The sequence below is a fragment of the Colobus angolensis genome, unplaced genomic scaffold (genome assembly GCF_000951035.1).
Source record: "Colobus angolensis palliatus isolate OR3802 unplaced genomic scaffold, Cang.pa_1.0 Scaffold301, whole genome shotgun sequence".
In the NCBI taxonomy this organism is placed as follows: Eukaryota; Metazoa; Chordata; class Mammalia; order Primates; family Cercopithecidae; genus Colobus; species Colobus angolensis.
Window position 1 is genome coordinate 3886221 of NW_012116278.1, and position 18582 is coordinate 3904802.

At 48.0% G+C, this 18582-nt stretch overlaps 1 protein-coding gene across 1 annotated transcript in view; it reads right to left on the minus strand.

Annotated features, from left to right (window-relative positions):
* Window positions 1–18582, minus strand: part of ZNF618 (zinc finger protein 618) — a 78857-nt gene that overhangs the window by 9471 nt on the left and 50804 nt on the right. Inside the window, exons 10-12 of the mRNA XM_011950096.1 lie at window positions 10400–10639; window positions 6653–6736; window positions 3040–3117 (exon numbers count right to left, since the gene is read on the minus strand). Coding sequence (XP_011805486.1) covers window positions 3040–3117; window positions 6653–6736; window positions 10400–10639 — 402 coding nt within the window. The remainder of the gene's footprint in view (window positions 1–3039; window positions 3118–6652; window positions 6737–10399; window positions 10640–18582) is intronic.

An 18582-nucleotide genomic window follows, 5' to 3' on the forward strand; every position in this document is an offset into this window, starting at 1 on the left:
GAACCAGGAAAGGAAGAAAGGAAGGAACCAGGAAAGGAAGAAAGGAAGGAACCAGGAAAGGAAGGAAGGAAGGAAGGAACCAGGTGTGGTCACCTCCAAAATCCTAAACTCATGAGCTGCCAGCTTGCTTGCTGTCTGTCAAGTCTCCTAATCCCTCTTAGCTGTGGTCTTCCTGGCTGTACTTTAATGAGGAGGTTGAAAGAGATGACCTCTGAGAGGGCTTCCATCTCTACTAATCTTCTATCAGGGTCTACCTGAGGCTACACAGGGTGGGTGTTGAGAGCGTGGGCTCTGGAGTTCACTGCGAGAGCTGGAATCCTATCCATAGCCTGCCACTGTGACTGCATAGCCTTGGACAAGTTACTTAACCAATTTGTGCCTCCGTTTCGTCAGCTATGAAGCAGAGCTGTTATGGGCACTTAACTCTGAGGGTTGTTCTGAGAATTAAATGAGTAAAAGTCTTAGAACAAGGCCTGGCACCAAGTAAAAGCTCAAATGCTATTGGATGCTTTTTTTTAGGAGCTGTGCAACTTTGGACCAGTGATTATGTTCTTTGAGCCTCGGTTTCATCATCTCCATAATGGGGATGAAAATGTCAACTACCTAATCAGGAAGATCTGATGAAATAACCTGTGTAAAGCTCTCAGTACCACAAGTGACGCATAGAAAGCACTCGCAAAATTTTAGCTATCTTTGGTATTATTACTGCCAAAGCATGCTTCTCCAGCGTCACCAAGGCACGACAGGTTTTCCTATGGCACAGAAAGAAAGTTTATTAGCGGGAATTACCCTGTGCCATTCAGCAGCCCCATAATGAGATCGGCGTTACTCAAGGCTGATCCTCCTTATCGGCGGCGCTGTGAACTGCGCAGCTCATGATGCTTAATTTCTCTCTATGGAACCAAGCCTTTAATCCCGATTCAGGGTGGCTGGGATTCAGCCTGGCTTTGCGCTTGATTGCCGGCCAGGCATTCTCTGGCTGCGCTGAACCAGAACAAAGCAGCCCGCGGCTCCACTCGGAAAACAAGTCAAGATGCTTGGGAGAGGTGGGGCCACCTCAAGGCTCAGCCCTGATTTGCATTTTAATGGCCTCCAGGGATGGGAAAGCACTGGCACCCAGGCTCTTCCCTAATCACAGCTCAGCTTCCAGAAGCCCGCAGGGCGCGGGTAGAGTGCAGAGGCTTCAGAGGAAGAGTGCAGGAGGCTGTGCTGTGGGAGTCTCAGGACCAAGTGATATGTTCAGGCAGCGGTTCCCAAGCGGCCTGCCAACTGCTGTCCCTAGCCCGGGGGTCCTGCTTCCCCATGGGGTCTAAACCCCTTGAGCTGGCATTCAAGGCCTTCCCTGGTGAGGCACGGCTGACGACAAAGGAAAGCAGGGGGTGGCAAGCGTGGCGTGGGGTAGGTTGCTGGAGACAGGGGATTTTCAGGCCCTTTAGAGATGGAGACACAGCTTCCTGCAGGAGGTCACACAGTACCCAGACACACCAGTTAGAGCAGGTCTCCGAGGCAAGTGCCTTGGCTGCAACTCTAGAGCTCTGTCTTGATTTTAAGTTCATTAGAAATAAATAATAGGCTCCCCCAAAAGATCATGTGATTTTATGCCTAGTATACAGCAGATACCCAATTAATATATGCTGGATGAATGAGTGAATGACAGAGACTAGACTAACAGAACAGTACTTAGCCTAAAAGAGATTCTAGTACTGTAATACTCTATGCTAGTCAGGCCAGACCTGGGAGATGATGTGAAAGATTTGTACAATAACAATAACAGGTGAAATAATAGCAGCTACCAATTACTGAACCCCATTATATGTCAGGCACTTCTCACCCATTATTTCTAATGCCTCTAGAGAATTCCTCTGGGGAAAGGGGTGGAGGGACAGCTAGCTGCCTCCCCAGACTCATGCTTCCCTTTGCAGAGTGTCCAGCTGTGCTGGGACAGTGGCTCTGGACATGCTTCCGCTCATGGATTCAGGCTGGTCATGTGACTAATTCTCCACACTGGAATTTGAGCATCTACAGGTGTCATTTGTGGTCTGAAATGGTAAAGAAGTGTGCCTGCTCCATAGCCTCTCTCTCCATCCACAAAGAGAGAGGACACTGAAGATCTAGAGGATGGAGCCACAAGAAAAAAGAGCCTTGATCCCTGAATCACCATGTGGAAGCCACCCAACGAGGTCACGTGCATTGGGCTATAATGTGAGTAAGAAGTAAATGATCTGTATGTGTAACCACTGAGAATGTGGAATAACTGACTTATTCCAGCAAATAGTGTCTCCCTGAGACTTGTGTTATGCTGTGGTGAAATATAATAAAAAGGTTGCCCGGAGAGCAGATGACTGCACCTGTAGCTCTAGAGCAGTGGTTCTCAAAGGGTTAGTCCCTGAACCAGTAGCATCAGCACTGTCTTAAGACTTACCAAAAATGTAAATCCTAGTCCCCACCTCTGCAGACCTACAGAATCAGAAATTCACAATGGAGCCTAGAAATCTGCGCTCTAGCCAGCCCTCCTGGTGATTCTGACGTGTCCTCAAGTTTGGGCGCAACTGCATTCTGGGACATAGGGTGTTAGTGAATGAGACTCTGCTCTGAGGTGGGCCTTAGCCCAATTTGCCTTGGGCTGCATGTCTCTCCATCCCCACCTTCTGCCTCTGCTCACCTTGATCTCAAACCATGTTCCATTTCCACCTGCACGTTTCGCTTCCAAGCTAGCTCCTACTTGGCCTTTAGGCCCAGCCAAGAGGCCACCACCTCCAGGAAGTCTTTTCAACCCTGTCCCATCTCTCCGTGTTCCCACAGAGCCTGTGCTGCCTCCCCACCGCCCCCGCCTGCAGAGCACAGACCAGGCTGTGTTAATAACTGACTGACTGGGGCTCCCTGCAAGCAGGTTCCATGTCCTATGACCATTTTTTCCAGGAAAGAGCGGTCTTCCCCAGGGGCCTCAGGTCAGGCCCTAACCATCTCTTCCGTTTGCAGGAACTGAGGAAGGGGAGGGGGAGAGGAGCTGTATCCCTGGTGGGCAGCTGGGCCCCTTACCCGCGTGGGATTGCATGTGCTCCAACAGGTTGTTGTAGAACTGGAACTGGATCCCACAGGCGCCACAGGTGTAGGGTTCTGGAGGGAGAAATGAGGCAGCCGCGTGAGGGGTGAAACCAACGCAGACACCTTCTGCTGGGCTGCAGGCAGCTTTGCAAGTGGGAACCCAAACACACACTGGGTCTCTGTGCTCAGGGCTCCGGGCCCAGCCTGCCTGCCTCCCCTGTCACTAGACCCATGAGGGAGAGGCTGGGGGAAGGAACGATGGAGAGAGAAAGCTATGCAGAGAGAGACCATTAGCTCAACCGAGCAGCTATTTATTGAGTGCTTACTGCGTGCCAGCCACTGTTCTGCACACTTGAGATGGGGGTAGGGGGGACAACATCAACATCAACAGACCAACGGCCCTCTCAGGGCAGAGACTGAGTCTCATGGTGTCACACCCCAGCTCTCTCTGTGGAACCACACGAGGTCACTATTTGCCAAGTGAACAAATGAATGAATGTATGAATGAACAAGAACCAAGGTAACAGACATAAGGGAAGCAAGAAGGAAAAGGGTAAGAAGTGGAAAAAGCCACAGAGAAGCACGAGGAAGTGGGGATCTGATGGGGAAAGGGAGGAGGAGAGGGAGAGAGGAGTGAGGGAGGGCACATGTAGGAACAGGTGCAAGGGGCGCAGGGGCCTGGATCACTCAGCTCTCTGCTCTCAGCACTCGTATCAGTGCCTGGCAGAGAAGAGGGAGAAGGAGAGAAGGAAGAGGAAAAAGAAAGACGGGTGGGAAGAAGAGCAAGGAAAAGAAGAAAAACGAGGACTGCAATGGGGCTCGGAAGAGGTGTCCTGAGGCTGCCTGATGACTGTGAATGGGAAGGCCTGAGCTCCTGCCAGGGCTGGGGCAGCAGAGCCAAGGTTGCTGCTGGTTAGGGCTCTGCCCCACTCCATCCAAACTGCTCCACCCGCCCAGGGCTAGACCTCGGCCTGCCTCCACCAGCTGCCGGGTCTGCCCGGGAGGGGAGCCCAAGGCCCATCTCACACAGCCTGGAGGTTCCAGGAGCACGTGGCTGGCTGAGTTCCTTCCCTGCCCTGCCCTGCCTTGCCCTCTCCAGCCCCCCGACAGGACCATCACTTACTCTGTAGGAGAGGGAAAGGGTTGGAAATCAGGGGACTTGCAGTTTCTGCAAAAGAGAAACAGTTTAGCCATCTCTTCTAGTTCCGCTGTTCTGTGCTGATCGTCATAATTCTTATTCTTAATAACCAGTGAGCCAGATGGGGCTTTCAGAGGAGCAGGGAGCATCTGAGGGGCAGGCTTACAATCTGGGGTGGGGTTGTAGGGAGGCTTGACACAGAGGCCACGCCTTTCAGAGGATCAAGGTTTATTTACTGTCGGTGCTGGGGCCACCAGGCAGGGCAAGACAAGTCACTGCCATCCCTCCAGGACACCCTTCACTCTGAAAAAGTGAGGCCACATGAGTACCGGTGACAAGACATCCTTGCACGGCAGCTCACTTCGGGACAGGGAGCTGGCAGCTCCTTCTAGGTTCTGGCACCAGGGTGGGGATGTTTGGTACCAAACACCAGAGCAGCCACCGAAAGCGGCTGTGCTTTGGAGGGCTCCTGCTGGCTGGCATCTCTCCCTCACTTCTTGGCACTGCCAGAGGTTGGCAAGCCTCAAACGCAGCAGACAGCACAGCGGGGCCAGATGGACTAGATGGGGAATCCTGGCTCCACCACTTATAATCTGGGGGACCTGGGGCAGCAATCTACCCTTCCTGAGCCTCAGTTTCCCACTCCAAAAAGTGGGGATAACAATAACATTGACCTGCACGGGGCTGTGGTAAGGAGGAAGACAGATAAGACATATAAAGCTCTGAACACATGCCAGGCACACAGTAAGCGCTCAATAAATGGCGGCTGCCAACAGCAGCAGCAGCAGTGCTTGCACTATCATTCCCGATTGTGAATATTAGTTCTGGGGGCAGGGGACGCACAGAGGGTGCAGCATGGCTTGGCTGGGAGCACGGGGCACACCCGGAGACCTTGGTTCCAGCCCAGCGCTGCTACTTATTCCTATGTGGCCTTGGGCAAGTCACTCCATCCCTTTCAGGCCCACCTCTTGGAGAGGTTGTGTAGATTACATTGTTCAAAACCTAATTTCCTTCCGCAGAACAGTCATCAAATCACTTGGTTTACTTAAAAAATTAAAATGATCAACTATCACCACCAAAAAACCCTAACACCTGAGTATGTAATCTGTGCCAGGCACTCACTGAATGTTTACAACCACCACGGGGCTATGTGTGTTTGTCAAGCCACTTTACAGCAGAGGAGGGATTCAGAGACTAGCCTAAGTCACTAGTTAGCAAGTGGTGGAGTTGGGTTCACATGTGAGTAAGAGCCCGAAGTGGAGCTCCTGTTACTAGGCAGATGCCTGCACACTCAAGTCTGGGCTCCTGGCTGTCTCAGAGGGTCCCCAACGGTTGTGATGTGTTCGTCACCTGTCCACACCCAGGCAGTGCCCAGTCCGGTGCCTGGTACAGGCTGACACCTAATATGTAGTGAATTAAACTTCAACCATGCAAGAAAGTGAGTGGGTGCCTTCCCCTAATCGAACCACAGTGTGAGAATTCCTCTCCCCTCCTGCCCTACCTCTCAGGGTACAGACTAGCTTGCTGTGTTCTGCTCGGACAGAGGCTGCTGGTGACCAGCCAGGGCCCCCACAGGCTGACCCTGGGTCTGGTGGGAGAGGCCCCTTGGCTGCTGCTGGGGACATTCTAGGGCTTTGTCGCGGTCCTGCATGAGGCAGGCCATCAGGGGGCGCCAGAGACCACTGGGAGCCTCAGTTTAAACCCACTTAAGCAGGTAGGGGCTGGAAGGGAATCTTCGTTCTAATGGCTCCATGGCCAAAATGAGACCAGAACTTGGGGCCTCTGGCTCTCACAGCTCTCTCTCTCTCTCTCTCTCTCTCTGTCTCTCATTTTGAGACAGAGTCTTGCTCTGTCACCCAGGCTGGAGTGCAGTGGTGCGATCTTGGCTCACTCTAACCTCTGTCCCCTGGGTTCAAGTGATTCTCCTGCCTCAGCCTCCTGAGGATTTTTAGTAGAGGTGGGGTTTCACCACGTTGGCCAGGTTGGTCTCTAACTCCTGACCTCAAGTGACCCACCCACCTCGGTCTCCCAAAGTGCTGGGATTACAGGCATGAGCCACGGCGCCCAGTCTCTTAGAGCTCTCTCTATTGTACTTTCTTTGCTTCTCCTGTAAACAAACTGGCTGAGACGTCTACCCTAAACATATAGCAGTGGCTCTCTCAGGCCCAACCATCTGGGGTCAGCTGAGTTGATGCCGCAGGCTATGGGGAGGGGTGCTGCTCTCTCCATGGGGGAGACAGAAAGGAGGCACTGCCCATTGATGCCCAAGGCTCAGAGGAATGTCCCTGGAAGAAAAGGCCCCTCCTGCCTCTGCAGTCTCCCTCTAATTCCCTACTGCCAGCCTCCTCCCAACAAGATCCATCATGCACCACAAAGACCCCAGCCCACAGGGTGCTGCCGCGGCTGCCAGGGGGGAGCAGGCGAAGCTGGCAGCTGCTGCACAGGATGGCTGTCAAGGGGCACACTCACCGCTGGAGTTCTGTGAACTGCTGTTCGTCTCTTCAAAGTGGTTTTGTGCTTTGCCTTCTACTCTCCGACTGAAAGCGCTTTCTGCTGGGTGGGGGGCAGGAGAGAGAAAGAACACAATGGTGAATGGTCAGCACTAGGTCTCAAGGGAGGGGTAGGGTGGGTGAAGGCCAAGGACTCTGCTGGGTCAACCAGCTCTCAAAAGGGCTCCGAGAGCCCAAGTCAGACCTTCCCAGGCTCCTCTGAGTGGCCTAGTCCCTTGGCAGGGCCGCAAGAGACCCTCCTGGCAGTGCCCAGGAGGCCCAGGCACAGGGTTGGGGGGGTGACATGCCCCAAAACACACAGATGAAATCCAGCTGGAGAGCAGATGGCAAATGGGCCTGAGTCTCCCATCTTTGGCTCCCAGAGAGCCACAATTCTGACACCAAGTCATTAGATCTACCGCCCACCACTCCCTGTCAGATTCTGCTGCCACGGGCCCCACCAAAGGGCAGAGATGATGACAGCATGTTTTCTGGTGATTCCAGCTCCATCAGCTAGGTGGTGCCTCGTGACAGGGAGGGCATCCTGGAACAGACAGCGTGACAGGGAGAGCCGGGGCAGCCCCACACCCCCAGAGGCCAAACCCAGGCAAACTCTGGTTGGTGTTCACCCAGCGGAAGGGATGGGTTCCCCCTGAGTAACTACTGGGGTGTCTCTGCTTACAGGCTGCCATCTACCTGAGTGGCCTGCCCTCTCCCAGCACACTCTCTGGAAACCCTGCAATGCAGAGATAGGGTCCAACCAGGTGGAAAACCATGAGTTTATCCCCCACCCCCACCTGCAGAAGGTTCTGAAACAGATGATCCGAGTTGGAAGACAGCCCAGTTTTTCCAAGGCGCTCCTGGCATGAGGGGGATGCCAGATGATCCAAGAGATAAAGACCTCAGGGAAGAAGTCAATTTGGGATGTGCAGCTGACCCAGTCCATTTCTTAAGGAGAAACAATTTGCCCAAAGATATCAAAGGCTCCGAGAAGTCTGCCCGGAAAGAGACCCATTTAGGTTTACTTAACCCAGCCTTCCCCAAACATAAGAGGGGCTCCCACAGAACCCCATTTTTAAAACATTAGATTCTGAAATATGTCACAAAATTGGTGATCTTGAGAATGCACTTTGGGAAACACCACTCTCACCTGGTCCACCCTGCTCCGGAAGAGCAAGTACTTAAGTTTGTGGGCGCCAGGGTTGCGGATGGTCACGGGAATGATGGGAAAGGAAGCCAGAGGCAGCGCCTGCAGGCCCTACCCAATTCCCACATCCCCCCGACCCCCGTCATCCCACTGTAACAATGTCTCCCGACACAGGCTCCTTCCTGCAGAGGCTGCATGCAGCTCACATTACAAGGACGACCCTCCCTTCAAAATGTGTCTGTGAAATGCCTGGGCTGACAGTCCCAGGGAGCATCTACAAATTGGCACAGAAGGCCCCTCTGTTCTCAGTCTAGGGAAAGCGGGGCGGGGGGCTCTCGTTCGCTGAATACCTCCTATGTACCAGGCACTGGACCAGACACTTTACATCCACGGTCCCTCTAATTCTCCCAAGAGCCTTGTGAGGGCTGCACTGTCTTTCCCATTTCACAGGTGAAAAAAACAGAGGAAAGAGTGAGATTGTCAAGTTCCTGGGGTTGGATGTGCTCCTAACCCTCCCAGATGGCAGAATCAGACTTCACTTTGGGGGCAGGTGCTTCCTTCTGAAAAAAGCCTAGGGTAGAGAAGTGACTGCCTACCCCATCTTCATCCTTGTGTACGTCGGGTGACTGGTACTCATCTATGGAGGACTTCTGACCACAATTGAGGTAGAACTTACCACAACTGAGGTTGCAAACTCTTACACTGCTCAGCTGATAATGCACATTTCGAATAGCTTTCCTTGCCACAAGTACCTCTGGCTGAAAAATCAACGTGCAGTACCAGAGGTGAAATCCCACACAGGGACATGCCCATACACACACGAAGGGCCACTTATTCCAGGACGAGGAGGTGACTGACAGTTTCTTCCTCAACCACACACTATCTTACCTCCCATGCAGGCTCCTGCTCCCAACCGGACGCCCTCGGACCTGCCCAGCTGGTGAATCCAGAGGTGACCCCCACCCACAAGTCTTCCAAGGCACATGAGGGCAGCCTGAGGCCTGTCCCGTAGCTTGCTGAATGCCTACTCAGGGACACTGAAGCTGGAGACCAACCACGTACCACACCCTGTGGGCCGCCCTCTGCAGAAACCGCAGCCATAAAAACTCCCAGCCACAAAGTGCAAGAGAGAAAGCAAGATTTGAAAGCCATGATTCCATCATTTAGTGGAGCCAATATCTATCACCAATAAGACTGTGATGACCAATCTGCTTCTAACTAATTTATACTACTGTTGAAAAACACAATGGCTACTGGCTTTTCTCAACATGGTACCTGAAAAACCATGACCTTCAAGGCTGATTGACTACTCTCTTTTTGGGAGATCTAAGCACAATAAACATGTCTTGAAAGAATCACACCCTTGCCCAAAATTAGCCTCCTGAACTAAGGAATTAAGGAAAGCACGGCTTAATCACTCCGCTGGGATGTCAGTCACCGAATGAACCAAGTGGTTCCTTTACCTGAGTTCTCACCTTGATCATCTATTTATGTAAGAAATGACTTTTGTCTCCTGAGGACAACTGAAGGGACCACGGTCCCAGAAGCACCACATCATCACTCTGCCCTACAACCCCCAAGTCCCAGCAGGTGGCCCAGGGCTGGTTCCATCCAAGCGTGAATCTAAGAATTCCTGACTGCTGGTCCTCAGCACACAGTGTGTCTGGCCAGTTTTCCTGGAGGAAATAACTTCTCGGAACTTTTTACTGTCTGTTCACTGGAGCCAGAGTCCTTTGCAGTGTGAACTGAGGAAATGGTGGCATCCACTGATTTCCTGCTGGGCTTGTATCTCATGGAGGAGTTTCATGGGTAGTGCCACAGAAGGGGAGGGCAAGAGACCGGAGATCTAGGTCGACCATCTGGCTTATCCTGCTTTGTTGAGAGCAGATCCTTGTTGAAACAATTTTTTTTTAAATTAAGTTTTCTAAAAGGTGGGAAATGCACACTCATGCCAACAGGGTCCAGGCAGGCAACAGAAACAGATGAACTGGGTTGGATGTAAGACAGACAACACTGTGATCACAATGAGAAATAACACCTGCCACATGGCCATTGGGTTGGGGAGACATTAGAGAGTGGTGGGGATGTGGCGAAGTGGAGAGCATACACTCTATTCAAGGAAGCAGCCAATTGTTGCCCTGTAGAAAAGTGAGTCCGGGACTGCCAGATCTGACTTTTCAATGTCAGGTAGAAATCAAAAGTTTTACATAAAATTTGATGCTCAAAAGCTGGCAACTAACTCAAAAAATTTTTAAACCTTGTGAAGAATGTCAAATAAAACAGGCCCCTTGGCCATGATTTGGGAAAAAAAATTCTACTACTTAAAAAAAAATGTTTGCAAACCTCCTTGTTTGCAAACCCTCTGATTTAAGGTGAGAAGACTTGGCTCAGAAATGTCAGGTGGTTTGCCATGGTCACAGAGCCAGCCAGAGGCAGAGCTGGGACTCAGATTTGTCCCAGATCACTATGGGACTGCCACTCTCACTCTTGCAAGGGAACAGCAACCCCAGGCACAGCTGTGGCAGGTGGTGAGAAGGGCAGGGGTGGAGAAAGTGTGGGGGTCACATAGGCCGTTGGTACCTGCGGTTGCCTTGCTTGCCGGAGATCCCGAATTTGGAGTGCGAAACGTCTGGGTTTGGGTGGCTGGAGGGGTGCGGTGTAAGAGGGTGGCGCATCGGACCACGGAGGCCGGAGCTTTTTTCCCCGACTGGTTCGTCTGGGTCTTCGCTGCCACGAAGCGTGGAGATGGGGAGACCTCTGGATGTGAACACTCAGAGCCCGTGTCTGGATCATCTGGTGGCTCCCACCCGGGGGCAGTACCTGAGAGGGTCACGCTCTCAGTCCCCGAGGGCCCTCCCAGCTGGCAGAGTGAGTGGCCTCTCAGGCCACCAGCCCCACAGTCCAGGGTTGGGACTCTCTCTGCCCAACCTCTTCTTGTGCCACAGAGAACAAGGATTCTCACTTAACTCAGAGCCAGAGAAAGTCCAGGAGTCTGGAACCTTCTGTTAGCTCATGCTTAGTTATCTGGTGGCCATCAACCAGCCTACTGTGTAGGTCACCCATGACCCTTGACCAGCCCAGTCTCTGGACTGACTGGCTCTTAGGGCATCTGAATTGGTTAACCCAGGTCCAAGTGCATCTTCTGGAATGTTGGTTTCTAAGCTCCTTTTCCATTAAAGGAAGGCTGGCTTGGAAGTTACAATAGGAAGCACACAGGCAGGGATGTGCCAGGGCTGGGGCAAGGCAGAGGGGCCTGATGGTGCCTCCAAGGTTTTAGGGCAAGGGGCTCTGTGGCACCTTGTGGGCACTGAGTGGGAACTGTTGCTCTCAGGGGATACTGCTCGACCCAACACCTGACGCTTTACTTGAAATAAGTGTAGCAATTCCCAGATGCTATCTGGGGAACCCTGCATCACCATGACCCAGGCCCCCTGTCTCCCTCACCTGTAAAGTCTGTAGAAGCTGGAGTCCCTGAGAACCAGGGGCTGACTCTCAAGCGGTTTCCACCTCTGGTGGTCTTGGGAGAGCATCAGTCGGCCTCATTCACCCTCCCCTGAACCCTTAGCAGTGGTGGCCAACCCCTGAACCTGGCCACACTTCCACCATAAAAATGAAAGAGGAGGGGGCAGTGGTCTTCTCCTTCAGAGATCATGCAAAATCTGCAACTCTCCCTGAGGGGCAGGAAGGGGGCTAGGCAGCAAGAGGAAAGGGGGGGGGACTTGGTACTGACCAGAGGCTCATAAAACCCCCAGGAATTAGTAACACCAGAGGGTACTGTCTTGACTCAGTGCCTGGCCACAGCCCTGACCTGCCTAGAGAAGGACCTGGCTGTTGCCCCCCTGGCCCAAGCAGGTGGAGGCAGGCCCCATTATCTCCCTGCTCCTAGGACAGCGTCCGTCCTGAGCACTGTTTGCAGAGCTCAAATGAAAGGGCCCCCTGGCCCACCACCTCTGCTCATTCCTGGCACAGATGGCAAAGCTCAGGCCCAAAGAAGCAGGATGCAGGGCCTTGTCCAAGACCACAGAGGAACTGAGTGGCAAAAAGAAAAAGCCACTCTATGGTCCTTCATTTACCATGCTGGTGCATGGCGTGAGCTGTGAGGACTGGGGCTGCCTGTTCTCTCCCGTGGAGGGTCACCCACTCCTTGCCTACAGTGGTGGCCAGATGCCGGGAGCAGGGGAGCTCTTTAGTCATGCCTCACTTAAACAAGCCCTCATCTGCCCACTCCAGCCCAGAAAAAAATCCCAAGGCCCCAGTCTGCAGAAAACACTTTTGTCCCTTGCAACCTGAGCTGCCACTCTCAGGACTCTTTCTTTCTGAACCAGGAACTGACAGGTCAGTCTGGGTGGCAAAGGACACTTGTACACCTTCTCTCCCACTCTCCATCCCTCTTTCTGAGCTGAGGGCCTCAGAGGCCCCTGAGTCCCACCAGGGGATTGCTTGTCTCATAGTTTCCAATTTTTTTTTTTTTTTGCCACAGAATGAACCGACACATTCAATGTTGCAATAGGCACCCGGAGTCCATTTCTAATATCTCTGCTGGTTTCCTGTGCGAGGTGGAGTTTGGGGGCCACAGCTGGTGATTCACTGTAATGGAACCAGCCTTGAGTCTGGAGTGAGGCAAATCCACCTCTGAAGCCCAGCTCTGTAACCCCCGGCCTCCGCAATCTTGGAGACGACACCTCCCCTATCTCGGCCTTTGTTTTCCCCCCTCGACTCCACCAACACTGGGATGACCCTCTCTGCATAACCAGCCTCACAGGAACTTTGTGGGAATCCAAGAAAGTCTCAGAAGCATCCTGAATGATAAACTGCTCTTCAAATGTAAGCAGCTATTACTGGTATTTTTCAGAGATTAAAAACAACCCAAGGCCCAAAGACTTATTCTGGCTACAGACATAATAAGTTTGTTGATGGCAACACACAAAGTTACTGCTGAGATGAGACAGGGCTCAAGTCTGCCGGCTGTACAAGGATGTCTTTGGCACAAGGCCGTGCACTCCTCCGCTCTCCATGGCAGTGACCCACACAGGAACAGAGTTTCTGAGCGACAGCCTAATCAAGCTGCTTTCCCTTGGAAACCTCAGGCTCCATCCCTGCAGAATGACTCTAGGACACCTCTGGATCGGCCTGCTAGAGTCTACAATTCCTGCTGTAAAGATCCTGGCATTCTGAGGGAGAGAGCCCCCTTTTTTCCCTGTGGCAGGGAGCTCAGGAACATGCATAAAGCACATAGTATCATATGCCTGAGGGTATCACCTGTGTGCTCCGATCACCCTGCTTGAGACCCGCTCCCCTCTCCAGCTTCCTCGCAGGTCACTGAGCTCCTTGTCTTCTCATATCCTACGATATCCTTTCTCTTTCAAGCTCATAGCCTTTGTGCATGCTATTCCCTCTACCTCGAACATTCTTCCCTCCAACTTTTGACTGTTGGTCCTACATACTACACTTAAAGATCTCTTCCTTAGGGAGTCTGCCTCCCGAAACCTCCCCACCTGGGACCATTTATTTGTCGGTCCCCTCTTGTCTTCCCTTCCAAGGACCGATCACTATCAATAATGACACAGTATGAACTCTGATCAATGGCTCTCTCCCTATTAACGTATATGCTCCAAGAGAGCAGGAAATCTGCCAGCCTTGCCCGCCATGCACAGGGTGTCTGGCACGTTTCCTGATACACAGTGCTGAAGAGACATTGTGGAATCCGTGTATCAATGCATGAGCGGCCAGAAAATTTAAAGTCAGAACTGCCGAAGAAGAGCACATCGAAGATGGGATCCCAATGAGGGCACATAATGGTGCCATGAAGCTATCTGACATGTTATCCTCCCAGTGGTCCCAAGGGTATGAGGCAGATGGGGCTACTAAGGCTCAGAGAGGTATAACTATCAATTCTGGGTCACAGGGTGGGTTGGGCTGGGCCAGGATCAATGTCCCAGGCTCCTGACTCATTCTACTTAACAGTGTGCTCCCTCTGTTGACCTCACAGGGAACACTGTCATGCTGGAATTCCTACCTGAGCTCTTCCTGAGAAAGAATGAAAGAGTCTCAGACAGACTGGCTGATTTCCCCTGTAGGAAACACACATGCGATATCTACACACAAGAGGTATCTAAAAAATAACAGAGCACTGTGGTCTCCTTTCTAGAAAGCTGAACATTTAACTGGGCCAAAAAAATTTAGAGAATGCAAGGAGCAAAATAATTCAGAGAATGCAAGGATTCAAGAAAAGCAACCACACAATCAAGGGATGGAGAGACCAGGGGGTTTCCCTGAAACTTCCACGAGGTACAGGAGGATGAAACTGCATTGGAGGCAAATGGAACCATGTGCTCAAAGGCTGGAGGTGGAGATGAATGGGAGATGAGATTCAAGAGGAGTCAACCAGGGAACCCCTTCCTGTGGATCTTCATCTTAGAAAGAGAACTGGAGAACTCACACTTCTGGCCATGATGGAGTAACTGGTACAAGACTAGCCTCCTGCCATATTCAACTATAAAGTTGGACAAAGGTGGTGCAGAACTGTGATTCAGGACAGAAAACATGATGTGGGCCCCATGGTCACTCTAGCTCTCTGCCTGGGGAGCTCCTCTGGACCAGGGCAGAGAAAGGTGGAGCCCAAACATCTCAGTGAACGAAGGAGACAGTGATCTGAGTTCAGGGCTTTTGAGGTGGCTAGAATTTGCACGGCAAATTAACAAAGAAGAGAGAATTGTGCAACAAAAAAGATCTCCGGAAATGTGCAGATGGGTCCCCATGAAATCTGGCTGAGTACCAAACTGTATTTGTGCAGAGTGAGTCTCTGCAAAGCCTAGCAAAAAATAGCTAATGGGGGGTGGGGGTGGGGGGCTGTGAAGTAAGTGAAGATTCAAAAGTCACACAAGAGTAGGAGATATTTTGGAGTTTCCCCCTGCCAGAGAGGAGAGAACTTGCTCAATACTTCAGGCATTCAGCTAGGAAATGGCCAGAAAGCCCATGCCTTAGAAGAGCTGTTCTAACCCCAGAATAAGAACTATTCTAGACCTGCCCTAACACAGCTTAAAAACCAGCTTTTGAAGTATTGAGTTGATTTGTAATTAACCACCTGCCAGAACAAAACTCTTTTCAGAGGAAGACAAAATCAAGTCAACAACACAGCATTCCCAGGATGCAGCACGGAAGAAATAATTATTTTCCAGGCAACACAGGAAAATGTGACCAGTAATCAAGAGAAAAACCAGTTAACGGAAACATACAGAAATGACAGGGAAGATGAAAAATAATGAAGAGAAATAAAAATTTTAAAAAGAAACCAAATGAAACTTAGATGAAAAATATGATAGCTGAAATAAAAAGTTCACTTAATAGATTTTTCTAATAAAGCAGGTTAGACACCACAGAAGAGAAGATCAGTGAACCTGAAGATGGGGCAATAGAATCTATTCAAACTGACGCACAGAGGGAAAACAAGGCTGAAAAAATGAACAGAGCTTCAGTTGATCTGTAAGCATTATTGATTATCAAACATCTATGTAATTAAAGTCTCAACAAGAGAGAAAAGAGAGATTAGGAAAGAAAAATAGTTGAAGAACTACTGGCTGAGAATGTTCCAAATTTGATGAAAAATGTACATTCATGATCCAAGAAGCTCAATGAATCTCAAACAGGATAAACACAAATAATGAAATTGCTAAAAATTAGTAACCCCAGAAATACTTAAAAGCATCCAGAGAAAAAAGATACACTAAATATAGATGAATAACAATCAGAATGATCTCTGACTTTTCATCAGAAACAACTTAAGCTAGAAGACAAAGGAATGATATTTTTAAATATAAAAAAATTATCAGTCTAGAATTCCATATCCAGAAAAAAAATCCTTCAAAAAAAGATGTGAAATAAAAACATTTTCAGTTGAGAGAACCTTTCACCAATAGACCTACAATATAAGAAATGTTAAAGGAAGTTCTTCAAGAATGAAAGAAAATGATAATAGACGGAATTCAGATGTACACAAAGGAAAGAAAAGCAAAGAAAATGGAAAATATGTAAGTAAATATAAAAGGCATTTTCTAATTTCTCAGTTACTTTAACAAATTACTATTAAAGCTGAAACAGCAATTGTTGGGTTTATAATATATGTAGGCATAAATGTATGATAAAAATAGCACAAAGAACAGGAGGGCAGTAAATGGGAAGTATACCATTGTAAGGCTTTTATATTATATGTAATGTGTTATGATATAAATTTATGGTGCTCTGTAACATATTAAACATGTATATTATAAATCATAGAGAAACCACTAAAGAAAAAGAGTTATGGCTAGAAAGCTAAGAGGCATTTTTTAAAAAATACTTGATTAATATAAAGAAGGCATGAAAATAAGAAAAAAATGAACAAGAACAAATGGGACAAATAGAAAAAATACAAGATAGTAAACTTAAATCTAACCATATTAATATAGTATATTAAATGTAAATGAATTAAACATTTCAATTAAAAGGCAGGGATTACCAGGCCGGATAAAGAAAGGCATAAGAACCAACTATATACACATACTTCAAATACAAAGATAAAGGTAGATTAAAAGAAAATGATGAAAAGAGATATACTAATACTAGAGATATGCAAATACTAATCCTAGGAAAGCTGTCATGGCTTACAGCAACCGACAAAGGAAATTTCAGGACAACAGGCATTACCAGAGGTATAGAATGGCATTGCACTACTTTATAAAGGGTCAATTCATCAAGGTATAATGATGCTAACTTTGTGTACCTAATAACAAAGGTTCAAATTACATAAATCGAAGACTGACAAACCTAAAAGGGGAAACAGACAAATCCACCACTGGAGTTGAGAATTTTGATGCTTCTCTGTCAGAACTTGGTAAGACAAACTAATTTTAAAAAAATTAGGAAAGAGTATAGAGATGTGAACAACATTATCAACCAACTTAGCCTAACTGACACTATGAGATACATCTTTTTTTTTTGTCAAGTGGACATGAAACACACAGCAGAAGAGACCATAAGGTAGGTTGTAAAACTTATCTCAATAAATTTTGAAGATTGGAAAATGCAGAGTATGTTCTCTGACCACAATGGAATTAAGTTAGAAGTCAGTAACAACAAAAAATCTGGATAATTCCCAAATATTTGGAAATGGAATATATTTCTAAATAATCCTTCCTACAAAGAAAATTTCAGGCGCGATGGCTTAACTGTTGAATTGTATAGAATACTTATGTAAAATAATACCAATTCTATATAAACTCTTCAGAAAACTGAAGAGGAGGGAGTACTCTTCCCAATTCTGTGAGGCCAGTATTACTCTGATACTCAACGAGACAAGAACATTACAAGAAAAGAAAATTGTACTGCTGGTTGGAAAGTAAAACGGCACAACTACTTTGAAAAACAATTTGGCTGTTGTTAAAAGTTAAACAACCATCTATCATATGATCCAGCCATTCCATTCTTACGTATTTACCCAAGAGAAATAAATCATCTGTTCTCACAAAGGCTTGTACGCAAACGTTCATAACTGCCTTATTTATATTAGCTCCAGAACTCTAACCAGAAATACTCCAAATATCCACCCATAAGTGAACAAAGTGATTGTAGCATGTGTATCTGGAATGGAATACTACTCATCATCAATTAAAAGAGAATGAACTACTGATACATGTAAGCATAGATGAATCTCAAAATAATTAAGCAGAGTGAAAGAAGCCAGACCTCTCTCCTCAAAAACACATACTTAGATACTGCAAGATTCCATATATGTAAAATTCTAGGAAATGCAAACTAATTTACAGTAATAGGAAGCAGATTAGTGTTTGCCTCAGGATGGGGAAGTGGTAAGCAAATTACAAAAGGGCATGAGAAAATGGTTGGGGGTGATGGGTATGTTAATTAGATTGTGGTGACCGTTTCATGGGTGCATGCATAGGTCAAAACTTCTCAAACTGTACACTTTAAATAACAGGCACTTTATTGTATGACAATGTACTTCAATCAATATTTTTTTAAAAACTTTACCAGAAATATTCATTTTCTTAATTATGACCTTCGTTAACACACCACTGATTAAATACGGGGCATTCTGCTAATCCTAGGACTGTAGTTCCCTGCCCTTGAGGAGACAGTTTTGGGAAGGATATCAAAAGCAAGTAAAATCCTGAGGAATTTTAGAGAGAAGTGAGAGGAAAACATGTTCCTAAAAACAAATTACTATATAAACTAACCTTGGATCTTTAAGTAATTTAGATACCTATGCAAGAACTTGATTGTGGGGTTATTCCACAATGTATACATATGAAATAATCAAGTTATACACCTTAAATATATCCTATCAAAAAAAACCCAGAAGCTTCAAAGAAGGAAGCCATTTTATCTGGCAAAGAATAATCATCCCCAGGTTATAACTTTCTTCAGTTCATTTTACAGTTTGACTTTCTGATATGCTTAATGTGTTTTAATAAAGTATAGGAATGGTGAATTTTTTTAAGTCTATGTAATTCACCAGTACTAACAAAAGAGAATATAAGAATCCATAGAATCACCTCAAAAGATGGAGGAAAAAAACATGTAACATCAATTTATAAGAAAAACTTCTAATAAACTATAAGCCTGTGGTAACTAGATCAACTGATAAAGGGCATCTATAAAAACCTACTTTAGCTAACACAGTGCTTAACAATGAAAAACTGAACTTTGTGATTGGAAACATGGCAAAAATATTCACTGATTTCTTCTATTCAACATTGTACTGGAGGGAC